General features: G+C 36.5%; 3 protein-coding genes and 2 non-coding genes across 6 annotated transcripts; 2 read left to right on the forward strand and 3 right to left on the reverse strand.

The window, feature by feature from the left end:
• The first annotated feature begins 508 nt into the window (after window positions 1-508).
• LOC133693725 (1-acylglycerol-3-phosphate O-acyltransferase-like) lies at window positions 509-4,163 on the forward strand. 2 transcript variants are annotated; one of them, XM_062115008.1, is made up of 10 exons: window positions 509-652; window positions 748-918; window positions 1,003-1,239; window positions 1,532-1,578; window positions 1,692-1,810; window positions 1,901-2,061; window positions 2,564-2,673; window positions 2,746-2,845; window positions 3,627-3,750; window positions 3,840-4,163. In XM_062115008.1, exons 2-10 carry the CDS (start codon window positions 764-766, stop codon window positions 3,963-3,965), a joined length of 1,179 nt encoding a protein of 392 aa, XP_061970992.1. In that variant the 5' UTR covers window positions 509-652; window positions 748-763; the 3' UTR covers window positions 3,966-4,163. The 2 variants fall into 2 exon arrangements, with proteins under 2 accessions (XP_061970992.1, XP_061970991.1); XM_062115007.1 differs by lacking the exon at window positions 509-652 and having other exon boundaries at window positions 659-918.
• A 2,391-nt stretch (window positions 4,164-6,554) lies between these two features.
• LOC133694210 (probable LRR receptor-like serine/threonine-protein kinase At4g36180) lies at window positions 6,555-10,288 on the reverse strand. The gene has a single exon (XM_062115675.1). The coding sequence runs from the start codon at window positions 10,088-10,090 to the stop codon at window positions 6,707-6,709; it is 3,384 nt and encodes a 1,127-aa protein (XP_061971659.1). The 5' UTR covers window positions 10,091-10,288; the 3' UTR covers window positions 6,555-6,706.
• A 2,850-nt stretch (window positions 10,289-13,138) lies between these two features.
• Window positions 13,139-13,211, reverse strand: TRNAE-CUC (transfer RNA glutamic acid (anticodon CUC)). Its single transcript has one exon. It is a non-coding gene; the product is annotated as a tRNA-Glu (tRNA).
• Window positions 13,212-14,299: 1,088 nt separating this feature from the next.
• Window positions 14,300-14,372, reverse strand: TRNAE-CUC (transfer RNA glutamic acid (anticodon CUC)). The gene has a single exon. It is a non-coding gene; the product is annotated as a tRNA-Glu (tRNA).
• Window positions 14,373-14,900: 528 nt separating this feature from the next.
• LOC133694746 (protein ACCUMULATION AND REPLICATION OF CHLOROPLASTS 6, chloroplastic) lies at window positions 14,901-18,348 on the forward strand. The gene is made up of 7 exons (XM_062116431.1): window positions 14,901-15,276; window positions 15,366-15,596; window positions 15,677-15,901; window positions 16,091-16,351; window positions 16,437-17,382; window positions 17,677-17,813; window positions 17,913-18,348. Exons 1-7 carry the CDS (start codon window positions 15,004-15,006, stop codon window positions 18,198-18,200), a joined length of 2,361 nt encoding a protein of 786 aa, XP_061972415.1. The 5' UTR covers window positions 14,901-15,003; the 3' UTR covers window positions 18,201-18,348.
• Window positions 18,349-19,083: the final 735 nt, after the last annotated feature.

Below are 19,083 nucleotides of genomic sequence, written 5' to 3' on the forward strand. Positions count from 1 at the left end.
GCCATCACCATTGATCACTGTATAACAAAGGAGCGTGATCAGATGCAATCAAGAGTACCAAGTATAAGTCTTAATCTCCATTCACAGCTCTCCAAATATCCATCTAGTGTCGCGGAAACATATGATTGGCTGTTTCATTTACGAGCTTTATTGGTTGCTGTAGCCAACTGGTCAACCATTGTTACAAAACCGAATCAGCTTTCATGTTCTTACAAGAATATAAGAAAATAATTTTAAATAAAAAAATTTAATTTTTTTTTAAATATTCTCAAACCGTCCTCTATAAACCTTATTAATCATTTTTTTTTACCAAAGGTATATTTATTTTTGCAATTAGCTAAGCTTCTTCTTAAAAAATTTAGATTTTTGTTTGTTTTGATTTGATATGTGATATAAAATTAAATTTTTAAAAATTAAAAAATATTATTTTAAAATATTTTTAAATAAATAAACACATTAAAAAACCATACTACCAAACTAACTAACAGTGGAAGTAGCAACGAAACCTCCCTTCTAGAAATCTCTATTTACGCATGTACTTTTTGACCACCCACCGGGCTACCAAGCCACTGCCGTCTTTTAACGACCGTTTATATCGCGTGGAGCACAATCTAGAAGGCAGTCACCGTTATCTATAAATAACTCCAGCCAGGTTTGTTGTATCAAATTTGAATCATTTTCCGTTCTCTAATTTGTATGATTATTTCTATATGATTTTATGAACCTGTTTCGTTCACGCGTTTCAAGCTCAATAGTATCTACCATGGGCGAAGAGCAAGGATCCTCTGCTTCCGCTTCCACCGCAACATCATCATCACGGGCAAAAACAAGATCTACATGGCCCTCTATTCTTCGCTGGATCCCCACTTCCACCGATCACGTCATCGCCGCCGAAAAACGCCTTTTCTCTCTAGTCAAGTGAGTGATTCCTTAATTCTTCTCTCTTTCATCGTGATTGAGCGAAGCGAAGCCCTAATTTGTTGTGTATTTTGGGAATTTTAGGACTCCGTACGTGGTAGAGCAAGTGAATATTGGTTCGGGTCCACCAGGGTCGAAGACTCGGTGGTTTCGATCTAAGAGTGATGAGCCTAGGTTTATCAATACGGTGACTTTTCAAAGCAAAGAGGATTCTCCTACGCTTGTAATGGTCCATGGATATGGTGCTTCTCAAGGTTTCTTCTTCAGGAATTTTGATGCTCTTGCTAGCCGTTTCAAGATCATTGCTATTGATCAGCTTGGGTAATTATGCTTGTATTATCTTTTAATTAATACAGTATTAATCCCTTAGCTTTTAAAATTTCAGTCACACACGGTTTTTTCAATCCTAATTTGAATGGCATATACTGTAAAGGGCTCAAATTTGGTTACTTAATTGTAAATAATAATTACATTTCTACGGTAAGTGAATTCTCCGGCTCTCTGCTAAGCAATATATAGTCATATAAATCATTAATGCGTCACCATTGAATAAATCTTAATTGTCTTCTGCTAAACTTATTTTTTCTTTTTTTGGGGTTAATTTTGTTTATAGTTGGGGTGGATCAAGTAGACCTGACTTTACCTGCAAAAACACTGAAGGTAGGTTAGCTTTACATTTCTTCAGAGGATTTATTCGTTAAGTACTTTGGAAAATGCTTTGTGTGTTTTGTTTGCCTTGAAACAAATTATGTATGTTAAGTTTGGTAATGTAGAAACTGAGGCGTGGTTTATTGACTCCTTTGAGGAATGGCGAAAAGCAAAGAACCTCAGTAACTTCATATTGCTTGGGCATTCATTTGGAGGGTATGTTGCGGCTAAATATGCACTCAAGGTGATTGTTTTGCCATGATTGTTAGTATTTTGAGGACTATATGATGGCACTTTCTTCATTTCTGATGGTTGTTGCACATTTGTGTTATAGCATCCCGAGCATGTTAAGCACTTGATTTTAGTGGGATCTGCTGGATTTTCATCAGAATCAGATTCCAAGTCTGAGTGGCTCGCCCAATTTAGGGCAACTTGGAAAGGAGCCATTTTGAATCATTTGTGGGAGTCTAATTTTACTCCTCAGAAGGTTGTCAGGTATGTCCCTTTCCCTTGTCTGGGTGTGCTTCAACGTCTCTTTAAAACTTAAAAATTTAGGTCTCCTTTCAATCATTTTAGATTGCCATGTCATAATCATTCACATGCCTTTGCCAATGCATAGCCTACGTCATTAAATTATTCTTCTTCACATAGTTGGTCTGTGGCAGCATCAACAAAGTCCATGTTCCAAAAACTGGAACTGAGATCAACATTTTGTTTTGTTTTCAATCAAATAGTTTTGGTTTGAGGTCTTTAAGCACGTAGAACCAAGAAGATTCTCAATAAATGACTTAAAACAGGATTTTATTATGAAGCGTACCTTCTATAGAGAAGGCTTATTGTCCTTCTCTAGCTCCTTTTATTATATTTTCCATAGGTGGCATCTGGATTCCTCCATTCACCCACTGGAGCACTTTATACATAGTACCAGTATAGTTGATGCTGTCAAGCTTCCTTTACCTTTCTGTTTCTGACAGTCCTGATTAAACCTTTCATCCAGAGGGTTGGGTCCTTGGGGTCCTGGTCTGGTACGTCGCTACACAACTGCTAGATTTGGTGCATATTCAACCGGAGTAGTATTGGCTGAGGAGGAGTCCAAATTGCTAACAGGTAGTGTGGGATATCATCTAGGCTTGTGTGCATTCATCAGGAGGTATCTGACGCTTGCTCTTTTAATTGCAGATTATGTGTATCATACTTTAGCAGCCAAAGCTAGTGGAGAGCTATGCTTGAAATTTATATTTTCTTTTGGAGCATATGCACGGAAGCCCCTTTTACAGAGGTCTGATTAACCCAACTTATTTTGATCTTTTGTCTTTCCACTAGTTTGTCAAAATACCTTGTGTGAATCAAAGTTGACAGCATCTCTTTGCCCAAGTGTTTGCTGCCTGAATGTGTTAAAACTAGAACCTATTGCTGTATCTATGTCTGTGGTTGAAAAGTTGATCTTGTGTGTTACGGTCGTCTTAGATGCATAGAAGGATTTTATGCTGTTGCTACTTGCTAGAATTTGTTATGTTAATTAGGCTGTTTGATTGTTGGGGGTCTATATAATGGCCTAGAAAGTTCTGCCTGGAATATCAGATTGCTTGCTTGTGTAGAGTGGATTGAAGGAGCTTCTTAGAAAAGCCTGTTATGCTGAGACTAAAAAGTTATTTTAGAATGGCATGCATCTGCTTTTGGTTGACCAAAAGAATGTTGGAACACACGCACACGGAGAAGAAAGTCCCAATGAGTTAGAGGGTGGCAATGGGTTTGATTCAGAAATGCCTTCTCTTCCTTTTTGCAAATGAAAAATCAATGCCATCCCGAATAAATCTAAAACTTAGCTGTGAATGTTAGCTAGCAGTCCTTGTGAAAACCCTATTATGGCTGACATCTATTTTCCAGCTCTAAACACCCTTTGATTTAGAATGATCATCTTAAATAAACTAAACACAATTACCATAAATGATATCTGCATCATGAAATATAATGCTTGTATTTGTTCTTTTAACATTTATAAAGTACCGGATGAAGTCCCTTTGAAGAAGTTACTAAATCCTCTAACATTTTGTATGCAGTGCATCAGAATGGAAAGTGCCAACCACTTTCATATATGGCTTCGAAGATTGGATGAGCTACGAAGGTGCCCAACAAGCTCGCCAGCATATGAAGGTTCCGTGCGAGATCATTCGGGTTCCACAGGTCTCGCTTTTTCTCAATTAGTTTGAAATATTCGGTAATCAAAATTGGATTCAGCTTATTGAATTTTAGTTTCTTTTGCCAAATGACAGGGCGGGCACTTTGTATTCATAGACAACCCAACTGCGTTCCATTCAGCTGTGTTTTATGCTTGTCGGATGTACATTTCACCTAATCTTGAAACTGAACATCTCCCTGAAGGTCTCACGCTTGCGTAGGAAATGTTACCATAAATCTTTAATTATTTGTGTATGATTCATTTATTTTATAGCCCCGTCACAAATTTATACTAGGATGTATTAATAAAACATTCATTTTTCATGTACATGTACATCTAATGTACTTAAGTTGTACCTGTATGCACTATGCAGCTGTATTTATTGAATATGAGCTCCGGAAGTTGAAACTTTTAAAAATGCTCATCAAACAGTTCGTGGTTTCCTCGACCCATGAAAAAGTTTCTACATTAATCATACTGAAAATAGGAAAATGTTTGTTTATGAAAGGGATGCACTATAGGGTGCATTTTGGCAATTTCATAGTGTGATAATTAATTACGTGCGGATAAAGGGCTTGGTTGATATCATATTTTATCTGGATTTGAACTAGATTTAACTAATTTGTGAAGTAAATATTTTATTTAATTTAAAAATTTAACTAGAATCAGATTTTAAATTCTAATTTTTAAACTATGATTGATATACATTTGAAATGGAAAAAATAGAATAAATAATCGGGTTTGATGTTTGATGTTTGATATTGAAATATAAATTATTTTTTATATAAATATATTAAAAAGCACTAAAAAAAATTAATTTAATACTTTTAACTTCATGGTGTGGCTTACTAATTTCTTTTTCTTCCGCGAGGGTTACTTCGGTTTAATTTTTTTAATTTTTGTAATTTAATTACGTAAATGTAAACAATTTACTTATTTTTTTTTAAAAAAAGAAGAAGTAAAGTGACCATTATTTTAAGTCACTATAGATGATTGGTATTGTTCTTGTTAAGAACCGATTGACTGGTCCTAATGATTGCACCGCGTATTGCTTTGGCATCTAAAAGGCAAAGGCAGGTCAAGAAAAGAAAAGGTTCTATAAACTTTTTTTCTATTTAAATATATAAGAGTGGGAAAGGAAGGATTAGAAAAAAAAAATAATAGGTATTAAATTACAAAAATAATTTTGAACAAAAGTAGCTGGTTTTAAAGTTTTAGTTTAATACAGTAGAGGGTGATTTCTTTTATTGGTGAATTTTTTTCACTAATTGCCCATTATTCTTTCATCTAGAATATAAAATATTAAAAGATTATTTGTGCAAAATAAGGGTAAGAAAAATTACAAGCTCATTAGTTTTGAAATTAACAAATAATTTTTACCTAATAATTCTTTTTTTGTTTTAAAGAGCACTCGCCCCCAGCACGAGCAGCCAAAGAACGAGGCCATGCTATGCTGTTAACATTATTATTTTTGTATTTTAAAAAATATATTTTTAAATTTTTTTAGTTTAAATTAATTTTTTATATTTCCAGATTTTTTTAATGTGTTATGTAAAAAATAAATTTTAAAAAATAAAAAATATTATTTCAATATATTTTTAAATAAAAAATACTTTAAAAAACAATTATTATCCAATCGAACTCCCCCAAAGTTCTTACAACAAAAATATGACCTTCATAGAGAATACAGGCCCAGCTCACTGATTTCACATGAAAGAAGTGCAGCATTGTAATAAGAATTGAATATTTTCTTGGTAGGTCAGAACCCTTTTTACTGCGTTAACTATCCTCTGCGGGTTCCAGCAAAATAGCCTTCGTTGACGACAACGCAGAGTACAGCAAAGCTAAGCATTTTAGGCTGGAGCGCGGTAAAATTGAGGGATGAAAGCGAGAGATGAGAAAAAAATTTGAAGTAAAATTCGACAATGACACTTCCTGAAGTTAAGCACTGCTACTTTTGTCCTCTACTGTCATGACCCCATTGATTGATAGTGGTTCTCTCTGAACTCTGAGGAACTTGTCACAAGACACCCTACCACTGTATTTAAACGATGGATGAGTAGAAATACAGTATAAATTTACATTATGACAGTGTTCGTGACTGATTGCCAGAAACCATACAACTTTCGTGCCACCATATTATTGCTCAACGGAAAACGACAAGACAGGACCTGGGGCGAAAATTCTTGTGAGGTCCCTTTACTTTTCCCATTTAATCAAATCAAATCCTTTATGTTAGATTTTATAATTCCATACTCTCCATTGTCACTTGAAAGAAAATTGAAATTTCTATCCAAATACGTTGTAGAAACATAATTAATTTTAATTTTTAATTTTTTTAATGGAAACTATTCTTTTTAGAACGTAAAGGTTAATTCGACTATAAATTACAAAGTTGAAGGACCGTATGTGAACTTAAGCCACTGGAGTCAGTCAGGGGACCACGTGCTGGTCAAAACTTTAAAATCCAACGTGGCAACGACTTAAATATCTGACTGGCTAGCTAGTCGGCCTTTTTAAAAACTGTCAGAGATTCACGGATCCTGACGCCCTCCATTTCTCGTTTCCGATAAAGACACCTTGGTGTTACCATTCCCATTAACGGCTACTTTCCATTAGCCCCATTGCTTGCCACGTGTCATATGGCGGGAATTCAGGCCATGGGTCCTTCGCTATGGAATCACGGAAAATTATTTTGACCATGGATATGGAACTTGAGTGGACCTTGACAAACTTTCTTCAACGGCGCCGTGGGGTCAAAGTTACGCGCAGATCGGAGGAAATTGAGGAATAGTGAATAGTCAAAGAATAAACAAAGACACCCTCTTGGATTAGAGGGTGATAAATTAAATTAGATCATACTAATTGATTAACATGAAAAAAATGGAGTGGTGCTGAGTACTGATGAAGAATGCCTTCTTTCTGGAAGTAAAATACAAAGGGAAAATGAAATGTTTTTCTTCAAGTTGGAGAAGGTAGTGAGGTGGGATCGGCTGAGGATGGAATATCTGGTCCGGCCCTACAACCTTCAAGCATGAAAACAATATCAGCCATTGATGGTCTATCAAGTGGATCAGGTGCTGTGCAAAGAAGACCAACTTTGATTCCTAACAAGAACTCTTCCCATTCTGATGACTCGGGGTCCAACTCAAGCAATCCGGGTTCGAGTAGTTCTGATATTTGGCCTCTTTGCAATTGCTTTTTCACCCACTTGACGATGTCTTCATCTTGTGTGAACATAACTGGTTTCCTTCCTGTTAGAATTTCTAACAATACAATCCCAAAACTGTACACATCAGCTTCTTTTGTTGGTTGTCCTGTTAATGCTACTTCTGGTGATATATAGCCTAGTGAGCCAACTGGGGTGGAAGATGAGGAGGCTTCTGCTGGTGTTGCTGTGGTTAATTTATCGAGCCCAAATTCAGATAAATGTGCTTCAAAATCAGCGTCAAAAAGGACATTTTGTGGCTTGAGATCACCATGAACCAAAGAGAGTGAATGCAAGAAAGCTAGTCCACGAGCAATGCCGAGAGCAATTAAATGACGCATTGGCCAGTTTAGAACATGCCCGTCTTGGTGTGAGGCTTCTTGAAGGAGAGTGGCCAGGTTTCCATTTGGCATGTAATCATAGACAAGTAGCCTTACATCAGGTGGTCCTACATAGTAGCCACGTAAAACTGTTAGGTTCCGATGCTTCACCTTGTCTAATGACTCTGCTTCTTTACGAAAGTTGCCTTCGCTGATTGATCCATCTGGGAGGCGACGGACTGAGAGCACCATTCCATCTTGATATGAAGCCTTGAATACAAGTCCATATCTTCCCCTGCTTAACACATTGTCCTCATCAAATTGTCTGGTTGCCTCCAATGTCTCTGCATATGTTATCTTGTTATTGAACATCACAAGTTTTGGCCCTCCATTTTCTCCGCTGCCACGACTTCTGTCTGCCCCTGAACTTGCACTTGCTGGGCTTCGCTTCTTTTCACCAGTTACCCCATCTCTAAGCCTCTTGCGCCAGCGTAAAAGACTGTAAATGTATGCACAGCAACACAGTGCTAAAAGGACGGTTGCAGCTATAGGCACGCCAATGAATAGAATCAACTTCTTCCTCTTTCTGTTCCTAACATTTGCACATTCTCTATCCAGTGGCTTCCCACATAATTCCCGATTCATAGCAAACACAGAAGGATCATTGAACCGAGAACCCAGCAACCTTGGAATCTCTCCTTCAAGATTGTTCCTTGATAAATTCAAGTATCTCAAACTAGGGATGTGAGAAAGATTTGCAGGAATAGTCCCATTCAAGCTGTTGGAGGAAAGACTCAAAACTGCGAGGTTTGATAATTTTGACAAGGACTCCGGTATACGGCCTGAAAGGAGATTAACATCCAACAACAGAGAACTCAAAGAGGAACATCTATGAATGTCCTCTGGGATTTCACCAGTTAAAGCATCCTCACCCAAATCAAGCTTCTTTAAACGAGACAAGCGAGAGATATCACCTGGAATGCTGCCCCTCAAATGATTAAAACGCAGTTCGAGCACTTCAAGACTTGAACAGTTACCGAGCTCAGCTGGGATCATCCCCGAAATATAATTCCGAGACAATGAAAGAGCAACCAATGACGTAAGAAATCCATAATTTGCTGGAATCTCACCAGTGAAAAAATTAGATGTAAGATTCAAGTACTGTAGACTAACTAAGCTGCTAAAACCGTCAGGAACAACCCCAGATAACTTATTCTCTTCCAAAGCAACAACTTGCAAACTTGGCAACCCAAAAATCTCAATCGGCAACTCACCAGACAAATTCTGCTTGCTCAAATCCAAAGTTGTAAGCTTCAACAAACTCCCAATACTACCCGGAATCCTCCCCGAAAACCCACAACCACTCAGGTTCAAAACCATCAAACCCTTCAACTCTCCTATACTGTAAGGAATCTCCCCAGACAACTTATTAAAACTCAAACTCAAAGTGCTCAAATTAGTCAACTTCATTATCTCCTCAGGCAGATTTCCACTCAAATTATTACTCTCCAATTTCAACGTTTCAAGCTCGAAAAGACCACCAAAACTCGCAGGAATCGAACCCGAAAACAAATTCCCTCCTAAAGATAACAGCTTCAACCTCCTTAATTCACTCAAAAACAAAGGAATCTGACTATCAAACCGATTCCCTTCAAGATCAAGAACTTGTAAAGAACTACATTTTACAATCTTATTCGGAATATCACCTGTTAATGAATTATTAGCCACTCTAATCTCCTCTAACCTCCAAAGATTACCGATACCACCCGGCAAACTCCCCGAAAAGAAATTTGTCGAAAAATCAACAACTCTAACCGTAGTCAAACCAGTCAACCAAGACGGAAAGACGCCTGTAATGTGATTCTCGTGAATATCTAAAACCTCCAAATTACTAAAACAACTTCCATTTGACGGCGGATCAATTCCCGTGAATGCATTTAATCCAAGCTTCACAATCCTCAGCGAAACTCCACAGATAATACTTGCCGGAATCGTACCGGAGAGTTCATTCCGCGATAAAGAAAGCACTTCAAGTTTAGGAATTGAGCCGATGCTTGCCGGTACCATTCCTTTAAGTGAATTATCTCCAGTGCTTAAATGAATAAGTGATGAACAATTTGCTACTGCTGATGGTAAAGTACCGTGCAACTGATTAGAATCCAGCCATAAGTACTCAAGCTCTTGAAGTTGCCCAATTCTCGCCGGAATTTCACCGGAGAATTTGTTGTACGATAAATTGATTAGTTGAAGCTGAGATTTTGATGAGAAGTTCCCCGGTATCTCACCAGAGAACGAATTTGATGAGACATCGAGGTAACGGAGAGAGAATGAAATGTCACCAGATATTTTTCCGTTAAGGAAGTTGTGAGCAACGTTGAGGACTTGAAGGTTAGTGAGGTTAACGATGGTTGACGGAAGGTTACCGGAGAGTGAGTTATACTGTAAGTAAACGGCGCGCAAGAGAGAGCATTGAGAGAGTGAAGGAGGGATGGAGCCATTGAAGTTGTTAGAGTGGAGACTTAACTTACGCAACTGGCGTAAGTTAGAGAGCTGGTCACTGAGCTGGCCACTGAGGTGTAAACGAGGTAACCGGAGTTCATGAACTCGGTTATCGTAACAGACAATGCCACGCCAGTCACAGGGAGCTGATGGCGTGGATGCATCCCAGCCGTCTAGTGCTCCTAGTGGATCATTGAGATTTAGCTTGAAAGACGTCAAAGCTTGGATCTCCTCGGACAATGAAACGACGTCGCTCTGACAGCAAGTTATTACGGTTGCAAAAATGACGAGGAGAGAAATAGCCGTTGTTTTTGACATTACAAGATAGAGAAACAAAGAGGGTTTTGGTAGTTGAAGCTGGAAATGGAAATGGAAAGTGGTGTTTAGGTTGCTAGCGGGGGCGACGGAGTAGGAGGAGGAGCGTGTGTGCAAGGAGAGAGGGGCTGGAAAGAGTGGAGGACAGAAACGAAGCCATATATAATTGCTTTGCTTTGGTTTCTTTTTCTTTTGCTACATTCTCTCTTCCCAAAAAGGTGCATGCCCTTTTTAAAGAATTAGGGTTATTAACTGAGGAGACTTTTTTGCACTTTAGCTACTTCTCAATTCTCATGGGGTTGATCATTAATCTGCTTGTGGACTCTTATCACGAGGGGTTTGATAGCACCACCCTGGCAGGAGGAATGGTGACCTCTTTGAGTGAATGAGTTGATGAATTGTTCGATTACATGGCACCATGTCATTAGCTGATACAGAAAACTTGGGGTGTTGGTGTTGCCTATTTTGCAGCAGAACGTGGGGGAAATGGGCCAAATAGACAGGCCACATTGCTCGATCTAATGGCATGTTGGAAGAAGTTTAAGAATTAGATTACATGAATAAATAAATAAATAAATGATAAGCTCAAAATAATGATGATGATAATAATAAACTAATGGTAATTATGCTGTAACTGAATGATGCTCTGAACATGGATTCTGGGAGATTAAGGATTAGATTACATAAATAAATGTTAATTATTCCTAACAGAAAGATAGTTTGAACATGGATTTATTACATCCCATTGGTAAAAAGAATAGCAAAAAAATTGATTTGCATTCATGTCTTACTTCCCCGTGTCTGTATTTAAAAGTGTCAAGTCAAGGTGACACTTCAGTTTTTTTTTTTCCTCGGCCAAACGACGCTGAGTTTACAGCCAGGGTTAGCGGGTTGCTAAACCTAGTATTTTTATATTTGATATTATACAAACCTCAATAAATATAGAATTAATGATATTTTGAAATTCTATAATAGATTACTAAATTTCATTTGTTTATTTGAGATTAGTGATTAAAATTTACAATATTTTCTTCAATATTAATGAAATGTGAGTCATATTTCTCATGATTAATAATGTATAAAAAATATTTATCTCTTGTTAATAATATGTAAATAATATTTATTTTTTATTGTTTCCATAAAAAATATTACTTTACAATCTTTTATTTCTTAAAAAAAAAAACAACACTCGTTATATATATGCGACAACCTTTTATTTCTCAAAAACATAAAAAAACAACACTTATATTTACTTAATTATATGAAAAAATAAGAATCCTTCAACTTTTTCTTACATTACTGGTTGCCGGTCATCTTAATTTTTCAAACACAAAAAAGCATCCAACAACCATTATAACTAGAAAAAACTACAACTAAAAAGTTAACTAATTATTCATCATATAAACAGTTTTTCTAAACTACCTGAACAAAACAGGATTTGCTGCATCCCATCTCATAGAAAAGAAGAAGACGAAAACAATAAATTGATTGAAGAAAGCATGATTTAACCTCTGATAGTGATATTTCCAGGCATCAATTCGACGATGGGGATAAAACCAGGTCGCTAGAGCCATATAATTGAATTGGTCTCTATTTCAACGACGTATGACTATTGTATACTTGACTTGTCGTGTGAATGTTGACAATTTCTATTTCTGGGGTGACAAGGTTAAGCACTCCTCCTGTTCTTGATCGAACCCTCGCTTGCTTCCTGCCCAGTGTTACGCTTTTCCAGCTTCACTGTTCTTGGGAATCTTTTGTTTGCGCGCGCTATTAGGAAGATTTTTCAGTTAAAAAGGGCGTGTTTTTTTTTTAATCTATCTTTTAATTTACTTTTTATATAAAAAAATATTAAAATAATATATTATTAATTATTTATCAATTATTTTAACATGCTGATATCAAATAAAAAAATTAAAAAAATATAATTTTTATATATTTTTAGTTATAAAATACTTTATATCAAATTACCAAGTATAAACCTAACTTTTACACGAAAAATTAGTAATTTTAAATAGTGTTATAGAAACAACATTTCTATATAAATTTTTTCACATTAGCATATATAACAACCTTTTTTTATAGAAAAAATAATTATTTAGTACTTTGCAGGATCTTTGTTATTAATCAATAGACAATTCATTTTTTTATTAAATATATTTAATACAAGGAGTTTTTTTTGTAAATATTAAAAAAAAAATCAGGAGACTCCCACTTTATTATTCATGGTAAAGTTAGAAGAAGAAGAAAAATCCAAATCTAATATAATTTTCTGTGGAAGTTGAATTTTTGGTAAAGGTTGGTGAATGCGCGATGACTTGAGACGAAACATTTTACTTGTAAGAAAAAACTATATCTTTACTTATATAATTCAAACCACTATAGTTGCCCCCACAATATATATATATATATATATATATATATATATATATATATATATTATTGTAGCTAATGAAATATGTTAGCCTATTTTATAGATTTTCAAGCTTTCAAAAATTCTCATGAGACATAAAATGTGTCTGGGAACACAGTGTAGACCACGTTCTCAAAAAATTTATTTATTTTTTATTAAAATTTAATATGATATATATGTTTTACATCGTTTTAATGTGCTGATATCAAAAATAATTTTTTAAAAATAAAAAAAATATCATTAATATATATTTAATATAAAAAATTATTTAAAAAACAACCACTACTACACTGATAAACATATTCATAATCTCGTGTATAGAGATCCAGGAGGAAACCATGCAGGAAAAATAAGAAGAAGAAAAATCAAAGGAAAGTGATGACAAAAACTAGTGTTTTACGGCGACGTTCAAAGAATTTGAAGATCCAGTTTTGAAATATAAAGATAAATGTTTTTTTTTTTATTTTTTTCCTACAAGGTAAAAGTTTAACATTAATGCATATAAAAATCAAAATGAAGGTTACCTCCAATCATTGATGGGCCTTGGCATCTACCGAAACTCAATTTTCTAGAAGCCCAAAAGAAACATACAGATCGGGCCCTACACTCACAAAAGGAGCAATGGAAAAACACAGAAATTCCGTTGCCGGGACTTGAACCCGGGTCTTTCGGGTGAGAGCCGAATATCCTGACCAACTAGACTACAACGGAGAGACATTAGGTGAAGTCTCAATGCTATTAATAAGATACTACACTCATTGCATTACATATAGACAAAATAAAATTCTGGAAATTTTTTGTCAGTGCAAAATTGAAATCTTTATTCATTAAATATTTATATTCTTAAAATTATGAATTATTGAGGTTTTGTTCCCATTCATAAGGTTGGTTTAAAGTTATTGAATGACTCCGCACTCATTGAAAATTGAAGTGATCAATAATTTTATATCTATTTATTTATTTATCTTTTTGGGATTGAATTCAAAATATAAAATCACAACTTAATTGTTAAAATTCATAAGCATGATAATAAAATTGAAATTGCACATGCATGGATTCTCAGACCAGATATATTAAAAGTAATTATCTAAAAATTAGGAAAGTATTTGCCAGTTTTCCTAACATGCTCAGCGAAGCAGGGAGACAGAAACTTAAGGTGTTTTTCCCTCCAAGGTCCATGGAGCAATCAACTCGAAGCTTGTATCGACATGGTCCATGGGCATTGCAGGTCCGTTTTCTTTACATTCATTCCGCTGAATAATTCAGTGTTGGGTAAGCTATTACTTGCTTTAGCAGGAAGGTTGATTTGGTGACAATGGCTTAGCCTTTTTCTGTTTCTTTTACTTTAAAAACCAACGAAACTTGGTGCCATAGTTGTAAAATCCAACAACCTATTTGTGTTTTAGTTTCAAAAAAAAAATTAAAATTTTTTTTTCTTTAAATTAAAATTTGTTTTTAGTATTTTTAGATATATGCTAATGTAAAAACTAACTTTTTTTAAATAAAAAAATATTATTTTAATACATTTTCACAAACACAAACACTTTCAAATACAACCTCTACCACACCATCTAAACCGGCCAGTGAATTGATTCAGGACATTAAGACAAGATTTGAAGAAAACTTTACCAGGTCACAACCGAACTGGTTTTTTTTTTTTTTTTTGATAAAATTATGCTTGGAGTAAAAGTTTTTGGAAGGGCTTGGCACGAGAATGTGCCATGCTTGGGCCGGCCACCTGCAAGAACCTCAATTATCTAGAAGCCCATTACCACAACGGGCAAATGAATAAAATTAAATTCCGTTGCCGGGACTTGAACCCGGGTCTTTCGGGTGAGAGCCGAATATCCTGACCAACTAGACTACAACGGATTGTCGACACCTTCTCGATCAAATTGTGAAACTAATAAAAAACATGTAGAGGGAGATTTTTTAAAGTAAATATTAATGATCTATGACATTCTTTGTAGATAAAGTTTTGGCGGTGCTTTTTATGTGTAAAAATAAAATATTTATTAATTGAATATTTATATTTTTAAAATAATATCTGAAACGAGGATGATATTTTTCGAATTATAATATCTTAGCTTTTTAATTGGATTTTAAGAAAAACCATATCTGTTATTTTTCATGTATTTATCAATTGGATTATAATATGAATATTTTATGCAATAAAACAATGTATTTCAGAGAGAAATTTATAAAACGAAATCAACGAACGTAGGAGAAAATGTCAAATTGAAAACATTGTGGATGTGAAGGACACAATAATTAAGATTTGAGGTTTTCCTTTTAGTTTTTTGGGCTGTTCCACCTTTCCTGCCCTTTTGTAACGGGCTTGTATTCAAATAGGTTCTTCCTTTGCACACCCTTTTTAAATACGGCCCATTGTATTTTGTCCTCGGCATTATCACTAGCCAGTGAAGAAAGGGAAGGGACTGAAAACCTCAGCAAGAGGACGATGGTTTGAGGTTTTAAGCACACAAAACAAAAAAGACTTGCAATGGAAGCCTTGAGACATGTCGGCATTGGCCTTTGCACTCCCAAACTATTTCCTCCTTTTAAAAAACCCTCAAAAGTAAGCACCACAATCACCTGCTCCGCCAGCAAATGGGCCGATCGCCTCCTCAGTGATTTCCAATTCTTCACCTCCACCGACACCTCCTCCTCCGACCTCCTCCACCACCCTCTTTCCTCTTCCACCGCCACTCTCGCTCCTCCTCCCCCCCTCTCACCTCCCGAACGCTATGTCTCCATTCCTCTCCACTTCTACCAGGTAAGTGCACTATTTAATTCAATTCATTTCCCTATCTATGCTCTCCATTTTGGCCTCTACTGAAACAAATTACTACGTTTTTTTTTTAGGTTTTAGGAGCTGAAACACATTTCCTTGGAGATGGAATAAAGAGAGCTTATGAAGCTAGGGTTTCTAAACCACCACAATACGGTTTCAGTCAAGACGCTCTGGTTAGCCGCAGGCAAATTCTCCAAGCTGCCTGTGAAACCCTAGCTGACCCTGCCTCTAGAAGAGATTACAATCAAGGCCTCATCGATGACGAGACTGATACCATCATCACTCAAGTTCCCTGGGAGAAGGTATCTGAGAGAATGTGTGGGAACTGAAAGAGAAATTGTAATTGAATTGTTTGTAAGGTGAACTTTTTTTTTATTTGTAGGTTCCGGGGGCATTGTGTGCATTACAAGAAGCAGGGGAGACTCAGGTGGTGCTTCAAATTGGAGAGAGTTTGTTAAGGGAGAGATTGCCGAAGTCGTTTAAGCAAGATGTGGTGCTGGCAATGGTGCTTGCTTATGTGGATATGTCGAGGGATGCTATGGCGTTGGATCCGCCAGATTTTATTAGAGGGCGTGAGGTGCTAGAGCGGGCTTTGAAGCTTCTGCAGGTACTACATTGCTCTTGCTTAGTGTTTTGTTACAATTATGATTCAAGACCCATTCTCTCTTTTATTGGTAGCATTAGTGAGTATTTATCAAGAATAAATGTTTTTTTTATTATTATTATTTTATCACCAGATGTTGACGCTCACTCACCTGATTGGCTTCTCGATAAAATACTTATTCTGTGCATGTAGGAGGAAGGTGCCAGTAGCCTTGCACCTGATTTACAAGCACAGATTGATGAGACATTGGAAGAGATTACCCCTAGATCTGTCCTCGAACTTCTTGCATTGCCCCTCAGTGAAGAATACCGAACAAGAAGGGAGGAGGGTCTCCAAGGAGTGCGGAACACATTATGGGCTGTTGGAGGAGGAGGAGCAGCACCGGTTGCTGGAGGATTTACCCGGGAAGATTTCATGAATGAGGCCTTCTTACGTATGACAGCAGCTGAGCAGGTAGGACAAATTATGATTGTTATGAAATTTGCCTTTGCCTATTTATGCCTGGCCAATTCTTATTGAAATTCCCTCCTCGTGAAAGGTTGATCTGTTTGTCACCACGCCAAGTAATATCCCGGCTCAAAATTTTGAAGTTTATGGAGTGGCACTTGCCCTTGTTGCCCAAGCTTTCATTGGTAAAAAGCCTCATCTCATCACAGATGCTGATAACCTATTCGGACAGCTTCAGCAGATTAAGGTAACAAATCAAGGGAGTCTTGTTCCTGTCTTTGGTTCCATGGAAAACCGTGATATTGACTTTGGTTTGGAGAGGGGTCTTTGTTCACTGCTAGTAGGCGAGCTTGATGAATGTTGTAAATGGTTGGGTTTAGACAGTGATAACTCTCCTTACAGAAACCCACCTATTTTTGATTTTATCATGGAAAATTCAAAGGATGATGATGACAGCAATCTTCCTGGGCTTTGTAAATTGTTGGAGACATGGTTGATGGAGGTGGTATTTCCTAGATTTAGGGACACCAAAGACATAGAATTCAAGCTTGGAGATTATTATGATGACCCCACTGTCTTGAGATACCTAGAAAGGCAGGAAGGAGGTGGCCGTTCACCATTGGCTGCAGCAGCAGCCATAGTGAGAATTGGGGCTGAGGCTACTGCTGTTATTGATCATGTGAAGGCTAGTGCAATTCAGGCATTGCAGAAGGTGTTTCCTCTTGGTCACAAGGACATGGGTGCAGAATTCCATGAAAATGATGGGATCAATTCTGTCCTTTCTGCTGTAGAAATCGAAAAGCCTTCTTTTGAAAGTCTTGGTCTAGAGAATCCTGAAGAAATATATTCTGATGAAGTACCTGAAGAAGAATTAATTACTGAAAAAATAAAAGATGCCAGTATCAAAATCATGTGTGCTGGTGTGGCTATTGGACTGCTGACTTTAGCTGGGCTGAAGTATTTTCCTCCTAGGACTGGCTCCTTCATTCGACAGAAAGAAATTGGTTCGGCAATGGCATCTGACACCATCAATTTGAGTATGATTTTATTATACTTTTACCATATACCTCAAACCAGACATAATCTCAAGTTAAACTAAATCGTTTTCTGTAGCGATGCTAATTTTTTTTTTACCACTTCAGCCAGTCATTTTTTGATTCACCACTTAAAAAATTTTCCATCTAAAATTTCAATCTGGTCATTTTTCTGCACCAATGTAGCTATAGGTCTATGTTACACACGACAACATTACTTAAAGCTACTCCATTCCTCATGTATACTTCTAGCAAGAAACTTAAGTTTTTGCTTGTAATGGAGTTTCAACTGTGCAGATTCAGCAGTAGATGAACAAATTTCCGAGGAATTACCCAGAATGGATGCAAGGTTTGCAGAGGATATAGTTCGCAAGTGGCAAAACATTAAATCTCAGGCTTTTGGACCTGATCACTGCCTGGCAAAATTGCCAGAGGTAACATCACTTCTATGCGTTTAATTGAACTTTTGCTTGAACACCATTACGAGGAAACTAGTTTAGTACTTTTTTCCTGACTCCAAGAGAACTTTCCAGGTTTTGGATAGTCAGATGTTGAAAATATGGACAGACCGCGCGGCTGAAATTGCACATCTTGGTTGGGTATACGAGTATATGCTGTTGGACCTGACTATTGACAGTGTGACTGTATCTGTGGATGGACTAAGTGCTGTAGTAGAAGCAACACTCGAAGAGTCAACTCGCTTAACTGACGAGGTTCATCCAGAGAACAATGCCTCAAATGTCAAAACCTACACGACAAGATATGAGCTATCACGTTCCAATTCGGGATGGAAAATAACTGAAGGAGCAATTATGATGTAAAACATGAAATGACCCCAGTGTAAATCCCTTCCTTGTCTTTGTTTATAGTTTTTGATAATTTCCTTGAAGACTAGTCCCAATGTTTTTTTTTTGTAGCTGAACCATCAAATTGTGCAGTAACAAGTTCATAAAAGTCACTGTTAGCATATGGATCTTCTTATCTTCTGCTGAATTTTTAGCTGGAGACCAATGCGCAGTATATGGATTATTGAATGTATCTTGCACTATTAGAGAATTATCGAAGCCTGTTTCCGTTTATGCAATACGGGGAAACTTGCTTGTACACAATCAAAGAGTGAATCTGGATGGAATAATAGCACAGCTACGTGGAGGCGAAGATGCACATAGAGGTGAGCAAAAAAACCAATTCAACCGAAAAAATCAGAAAAAAAATAACTGAAAAAACCGAACTGTGAAAAAAACCCGATTAAATCGATTAGAAAATTACAATATTTCTGGTTTGGTTTCGGTTTTCAAAGTCTGAAACCAATTGAACTGGTTTGGTTCAACCAAGCTATCTCTTGAAAAAAAGGAGTATAAATAGCATATTTTCTAACTCCAAACTTATCTCACCATTCTCACTTTCTCAGCCGCCCCCTCATCTCTCAAATTTGCCTTCTTCTCTATGCTCTTTGTCTCTCATCTCTCAAGTCTATCTTAGGGTATCACAAATCCAACCGAAAAAATATGATATTCAAGCTCTATTTGAGTTGAGTTGTGTTCTTGATAAAAAAGTACAAGATGCAGTTATATGTAACCTGTTACATTCAGTTGAACAACATGTAATACTTGTGATACTCAATTATGACATAAATATTTGTCACTGTCTGTCATTTTATTGGGAGGATTTGCTTCTCTTTGGTCTATGATTTAATTTTGCAAC

Source organism: Populus nigra, chromosome 5, assembly GCF_951802175.1.
Source record: "Populus nigra chromosome 5, ddPopNigr1.1, whole genome shotgun sequence".
Classification (NCBI taxonomy): domain Eukaryota; kingdom Viridiplantae; phylum Streptophyta; class Magnoliopsida; order Malpighiales; family Salicaceae; genus Populus; species Populus nigra.